The 6,821-nt window shown below is 66.3% G+C and overlaps 1 protein-coding gene across 1 annotated transcript in view; it reads right to left on the bottom strand.

Moving 5' to 3' along the window:
* Positions 1 to 6,821, bottom strand: part of WNT7B (wingless-type MMTV integration site family, member 7B) — a gene marked incomplete at both ends in the record, with an annotated part of 24,066 nt that continues 17,245 nt past the window's right edge. Inside the window, 2 exons of the mRNA XM_014533166.1 lie at positions 1 to 419; positions 6,667 to 6,819. Of these exons, the coding sequence (XP_014388652.1) occupies positions 1 to 419; positions 6,667 to 6,819 (572 nt within the window). The remainder of the gene's footprint in view (positions 420 to 6,666; positions 6,820 to 6,821) is intronic.

Below are 6,821 nucleotides of genomic sequence, written 5' to 3'. Positions count from 1 at the left end.
GGTGAAGACCTCGGTGCGCTCGCTGCACGTGTTGCACTTGACGAAGCAGCACCAGTGGAACTTGCAGTTGCACTGCCAGACCCGGGTGTACTGGTGCGTGTTGTAGCCGCGGCCGCCCTGCGTGCCCACGCTGCCCGTGGCCGCGTCCTCCTCGCAGTAGTTGGGCGACTTCTCGATGTACACCAGGTCCGTCTCCATGGGCTTCTGGTAGCTGCGCAGCTGCTTGATGCGCAGGAAGGTGGGCTGCCGCAGGCGGCTGGCGCGCACCACCTCCACCTGCACGGCCGCGTTGTACTTCTCCTTGAGCAGGTGGCCCACCTCGCGGAACTTGGGCAGCGTGGTCCAGCAGGTCTTGGTGGTGCAGGAGCCCGACACGCCGTGACACTTGCACTCCAGCTTCATGCGCTCCTCCAGGACCTGCGGGGCCAGGAGCAGGGCTGAGCTCTGTCCAGAGCTCCCCTCCGCCCGGAGCTCCCCTCCGCCCAGAGCACCCCTCCACCCGGAGCTCCCCTCCGCTCGGAGCACCCCTCCACCCGGAGCTCCCCTCCACCCACAGCACCCCTCCACCCAGAGCACCCCTCCACCCGGAACACCCCTCCGCCCAGAGCACCCCTCCACCCAGAGCACCCCTCCGCCCAGAGCACCCCTCTACCCAAAGCTCCCCTCCACCAGGAGCACCCCTCCACCCGGAGCACCCCTCCGCCCAGGCCCTCAGCCTCCAGCCCTAGCGGAGCCAGCTCCCCCACACTCCCCGCTGTGTCACCCGAGTCAGTGTCTCCTCCCTGAGTCCTCATCCGCTAAAGGGGGCTCTGACCACAGGTCCCCACCGAGCAGGGCCTGTGAGGGGCCGTGAGAGAATCGGAACTCGGCAGAGCTGGGCACACATTTATCCAAAGTGCTTCGCAAATTCCCCCAACAGCCCTCAGGGAGCTGGGGGCCAATGACCGCGGGGAAACTGAGGCCTGGCGTGCTTGTGGGGCTTGTGCAGGTCACAGGCAGCAGGGGGTGAAGCTGGGCTCGGGGCGGGCGCCTCATGGTGGCACCAGGCCCAGCGACAGCGGGAGCTTCATCGGTGGGGATCCCCGCCTGTCTCCCCTCCCTGCCCTCCTGCGGGGTCGGGCCTGGCGTGTGGTCCGGCCTGTGCCCTGGTAGCCCGTGTGCGTGTGGGGCTCTCCGCGCCCCGTTTGCTGAAGGCGGGGGCCGGGGGGTGAGCGCAGGTCAGTGAGGCGGAGGCTGCCGTCTGCTGGGAAGCCTCCCCGACCCACGTGTGGTTCCTCCTCCGGCTGCGAGCGGGCGTGAGGGGCGCAGCCGTGTGCTTTCCTGGGGCCTCCCTCCCGGGCCCGGAGGGCCGGTTCCCAGAGCCAGCCCTGACCCCAGGTACTCATTTACCCGGATCGAAGGGGCCTGCCAGCCACGCTGATTAAAGATGAGAATCATTAGCTCGGCCCACGGCTGGGGTGGGCCATTTGTCAGCTGTCCCCGCCCGGCCTCACTTCCGCCACCAGCCCAGAAGGAAGCTGCTACCCTGTGCCCCTGCCAGGACCCCAGCCCTCGCCCAGGACCCCAGCCCTCGCCCAGAACCCCAGCCCTCACCCAGGACCCCAGCCCTCACCCAGAACCCCAGCCCTCGCCCAGAACCCCAGCCTTCGCCCAGAACCCCAGCCCTCGCTCAGAACCCCAGCTCTCGCTCAGGACCCCAGCCCTCACCCAGGACCCCAGCCCTCGCCCAGGACCCCAGCCCTCGCTCAGAACCCCAGCTCTCGCCCACCCCCCCAGCCCTCGCCCAGAACCCCAGTTCTCGCCCAGAACCCCAGCCCTCGCTCAGAACCCCAGCTCTCGCCCAGAACCCCCCTCGCCCAGAACCCCAGCCCTCGCTCAGAACCCCAGCCCTGGCCCAGGGAGGAGGCCCACGGGGAATGCAAAGGGGAAAGAGGGACAGCCCACAGAGCTGGCCGCTGCCCCAATCTCTCTTCCTCCCCTGGCAGCCTGGGGCCTGGACCTCAGCAAGGACGTCGGTCCGGGGCTCATGGTCCAGTGTGGGGAACAGAAGGAAACTGACACACAAAAGCTCAAAGTGCAGGGGCTGTGGGAGCCTCCGCCTGCCCAGGGCCAGGGTGCCATCAGGGGGGCTTCCTGGAGGAGGCAGTACGTGCGCTGCATGTCTATGGAGATCATTAGGTGCAGAGGAGGTGTGCGGGAGGGGGTGCAGCACCAGCTGTCCGCATGACTGCAGAGGATGCTCACTGGCCCAAATGAGCATCGTGTGTGGCGGCCGTGAGGCTGGCGGCCTGGAGCTTGGGGGTGGGGCCCTCTGCTCCTGCGTGGAGGACACCCTGGGGCATATTCAGACCTGGAACTGCAGGGCCATGGGGTGTCGGGGTCCACGGCACAGGCCAGAAGGCTGGTCTGAGGGTCTGGGTCAAGGGCAGGACCCTGGTGGGACCCCTTTCCCAGGGGAAAGCACCCCTGGGCCTCCTCTCGGCCTCCTGCCCCTCCCACCCGTGTCTCCTCCTCCTGCCCCCTCCTCACCCTCCCCATGGTCATCTTTGCTCTCCCCTCTCCTCAGAGCCCCTTCTTCCATCACTGGCCCTTCAAGGCCTGGATGCTTCCCCTCCCCTGGCCACTGCCCACTGTGTCTGCCCCTCCGCCAGGAGCTGCCCACACCCCTCGCCTGGCACCGTCCACCCCAGGCTGCTGCTCAGGGATTCCTCCTCAGTCGTCGTGATGACCAGAGACCTGGCAGGGGTGCCCACACCGGAGGCTGTGCCAGCCGGGTGGGCCCAGCTTAACTGCCATCTGCGTGTCCAGTTTGGCTGGACAGCTGCCCCTCGCCTCTCTGTGCCACCTGCCCAAACCCCTTCCTTCAGTCCCATCTTCCTGTCAGCATCAAGGCCACAAGGCCTGTCCCCCCACCCCCGCCCAGGGACCCTGTGTGGCGGGACCAGTGGCCGCCCGCAGATAGAGCCGATTGGCGGCTGTTTGCAGAGCGAGGGGCCGCATCCTCGCTTGGCTGGGTCCCCCGCGCCCGAGCCTCTCCTGGGAAGTGATCACAGGAGTGAAGAATGTGCCGTTTCCGGCTCCAGTGCCCTCGAGATAAGAGCGACAGCGGAGGTGGCGCCAGCCCCGCTGCCCCTGAGACCACCTGGGCGGCTGCGGAGTGACCCGCTCTACCCGGGCAGCCGGGGACTGAGCGGGACCTCCCCCAGCCTCGGTGCCCCCACCGCCAGGTAGTGTGGAGGTGACGAGGGCTCCAGGAAAGAGCTGACTTGGGGTTCTTTCTGGAATAAGGGGTGCCCCCACTCTGGGAACAGATTTCAGGAATGGCCAGGTTATGGGGAATCACAGGTGGGTGCACCGCGTCCCGAGGGAGCCTGGAGCCCAGCAGAAGAGGTGGGAGCAGGTCTCCCCGCTCAGCCTGTCTGCCCCCGGCCCACCAGGGATGTGGGGGACCACGTGCCAGCCGAGGGGGGGCTGCAGAGTGTCCCCCTCAAACACACCCCCACTAGGACCTCAGATGGTGATCTTATTTGGAAACTGGGATTTCACAGGTGTAACTGGGTGAGACCTGAGGTCATTCTGGACCAGGGTCGCCCTAAGTCTGAGGACACGTCCTAACAAGAGACAGAATGGGGGGGGGGGGGGGGGGGGGTACGTGCAGACAGAGGCAGAGCCTGGATGATGGGGCCACAAGCCAGAAGCACCTGGCGCCCCAGGGCTGGAGGGGCAGGAAGGACCCTCCCCTGGAGCCCTCAGAGGGAGCCCCCCCCCCCGCCCACTCCTGGCTCCAGCCTGGGAGAGAACGGGTTTCTGTCGCTTTAAGACACCCCGTTTGTGGGAGTTCGTGTGGCAGCCGTCAGCGCACCTTCTACCCGACGTGCTAAACTCCGTGGCCCTGAGAATGTGGAGGAAGCAGGGCGGCCGATCGCTCTGTAATGGGGGCCGGCCCCCCGCTCTGGGTTGACGCATGAAGGTGTGGACTGGGTTCTTAGGGAAACCTCGAAAGCCATGCCCACCCCCGCCCTGGTGAGCCCCGTGCTCCTGGAGGACTGCGCTCCCGGGGTCACGGTGCTGCCAGCACCCTTGGCCTGTCCGCGGGCTCAGAGCAGCTGTGGGGGGCAGCGGGGCGGGGGGACCGGTGCGCTATGCCCACCATACAGATGCGGAGACAGGCTCCCAAGAGGGATGGTGAGCCGGGCCGCACAGGAGTCAGGGACAGCACTGGCACCGACTGACCGCTGCCACTTACAGCCCTTCCCTGCGCCGCTCTGTCCCCCACGGGCCCTCCAACTGCTGACCCCTCCCCTGACAGCCTTTTCTCCTCAGTGCACGGCTTCACCCCGGTGCACCCCCACATGCTGACCCTCCTCCATCCGCATCCCCCTGGCAGGCTGGGACCCTGCCCCCAGCCTCCTCGCTCTCCTACCCCCATCGCACCCCGCACCCCCCGGCCCAATCCTGCCCAATGCCTTTCACCACCTGTCAGACTCCGAGCACCCCCAAGTCCCGCGCCGGGCCAGCCCTGGGGTTCACACGGGCCTCCGAGCCGAATCAGACACGACCCTGGCCCTTGAGCTGCTCGGCCCCACTCTCCCTCAAGGGTCTGCGATGGCACCCGCGCCCGAGGGGCCAAAATCCAGCCCGGCTGTCAGTCCTTCACCCCAGGCCTGCTCAGCCCGCCCATCTCCTCAGCCGCCCAAACCCCTCGGCTGGGCTGGAGGCCCGGCTGCACTGCACGCGTGACCTTTGCCTGTGCTGGTCCCTCCGCGGGCTCCCTTCCCCACATCTGCGCTGCTCGCTCAGGCACCGACCAGGGCGCGGGCCTCGGGGCCACGGGCAGCTCCTTGGGGCCCCACTGCTCTCCCCTGTAACGTGGGGACAGTGAGGCCTTCCTCCCAGGGGTGTGGGAAGCCCCGCTCTGGGCCCAGCCACTGCAGAGGCTCAGGGGAGGTGCTCCATTTCGGGCTCAGCTATGCCTCCTCCCCGCCCCCCTCCCTCCCAAAGCCTCCAGGTAAGTGAATCTCGCCTCCTCGGCCCCCCAGGCACCGATCTCGATCTGCCTGTGCATAGAGCAGTGATTTTCAAGCGGCGAATCGCGAGAAGGTTTAAAACGTGCAATATCTGACTGTCAGTGGCTCTGACCTCTCTTCCCTTAGGCTGTCAAGCAAAAAGCTGACAGCAGCCAACACAAGAGCCATCCGGTGTGAATGAATCAAGATTCTACCCATTTGATGTGTTAGATCAGCAGAAGAATAACGTATGTCTCGGTGTGCGGAGGAAGTCCGGAATTAGCTTCTGTGCCGTGAGGTGACAAAGGTTGACAATCTCTGGCCTAGAGAACGTGCCTACACACTGTCTGGAGGCAAACTGTGTCACTCATTCCTTCATTTACTTGTTCATTTGACCAAAATTTAAGAACCTCAACAGAAAAAAGCCAAACCCTTGGCCTGGCGTTCAAGGCCTGTTCTGGGCTGGCCCTGCTTGCCCGCCCTTCCTGCTCCCGCCAGCCTGAGTCCTTTGCAGCCTCGCCCCCTTCCCCCCTCCCCTCCCCCACTCCCAAGTGCCACCTCCTTCGGCCTCTGCCTCTTAGCTCTGGTGTGTCCTTCAGGCTCCACAGGGATGTCGCTGCCTCCAGGAAGCTTCTGCTCGCCTTCCGCTGGTCCCCAGGGCTCCCCCTGGCCCTGGGTGTGGCCTCTGCTCCCCTCACGTGCACCCTGTAGGTGCGGGGGCAGCTCCCTGGCTAGGGTCACCTCTTACTCCTCCCTGTCCCGTGTCCAACCTAGCCCTGGCACAGAGGAGGGCAAGGAGCGTTCGTTGAGTGAATGAGTGAGCGGCCAGTGGCCTCCCCGGTGGTCCCTGGGGGCAATTTCCACTCCTCCTTGCCTGGAAAGGCAAGTCTGCCTGTGCCTGCAGCGCCCCTCGGGCCTGGCGCCCTGGGTGCAGCCGGGGCTGGGAATCAGACCCACAGAGGCGTTCTGCTTCGCTGCCTGCCCTATCTCTGGCCATCTTGCCGCCACGGTGGCCGCTCCTCCCGGCCCAATATCTGGGGCCCGCATCTCCCCGAGGCAGGACTGGGCCCGCGCTGACCTCTTCCCCAGTGTGTCCCTCCTGAATGTCCTCCATTATCTCCCCCCTACGCTGCATCCACCCCGTGCACCAGCCCCCTCCCCCCTCAGGCCCACCCTCCCCAGGCCGCTCCTCCCTGAGGGACCATCCCTTCCTTAGGTCTCTCAGGGCAAACTGAGCCAAAGGCCGCCTCCTCTGAGAAGCCTTTCCTGGTATCTGGTATGCCGCATGACCCCCCTGGGACCAGTGCGGGGACATGGGACTGTCACCTGGGGGCCTGCCCCCACCCGGGGGTCCCATCCTCCGTGGGAACAGGGTCCCTGGCTCCTCCTCTTCCCGGGGCTCCCTGCGGGGAGGAGGTGCAGGCACATCCCTTCATCACTCCCAGCCTCAGTTTTCACACCTTGGGAATGGGAACAGCGAGGTGCGTCTGAGCTGCTGCGGGGATCACGGGTGACAGTTCTGCCCAGCACCGCCCACACCGCACGGCCAGGGTCCAGGCTCCCAGCTCCCACCTCCAGGAGGGGCGCCCAAAGCCCAGGGAGGTCAAGACCCGGTGACCTAGTGGCCACGCCCACCCCTCTCACGCCCCCTTTTTTTTTTTCCTGCCCGCCTCGTTGTTGTGCAGGTTCATGAGGCGCCGCGCGTTCTTCTTGATCTCGCGCGCGTCCACGAAGCGCCGGGAGAAATCGATGCCGTAGCGCACGTCGGCCGAGCAGCCGCCCCACTTCCAGCCCTCGGCCTGGTTGTAGTAGCCC

Source organism: Myotis brandtii, unplaced genomic scaffold, assembly GCF_000412655.1.
Source record: "Myotis brandtii unplaced genomic scaffold, ASM41265v1 scaffold952, whole genome shotgun sequence".
NCBI lineage: Eukaryota > Metazoa > Chordata > Mammalia > Chiroptera > Vespertilionidae > Myotis > Myotis brandtii.
The sequence above is the reverse complement of the archived record's forward strand: the minus strand, read 5'-3'. Positions and strand labels throughout refer to the sequence as shown.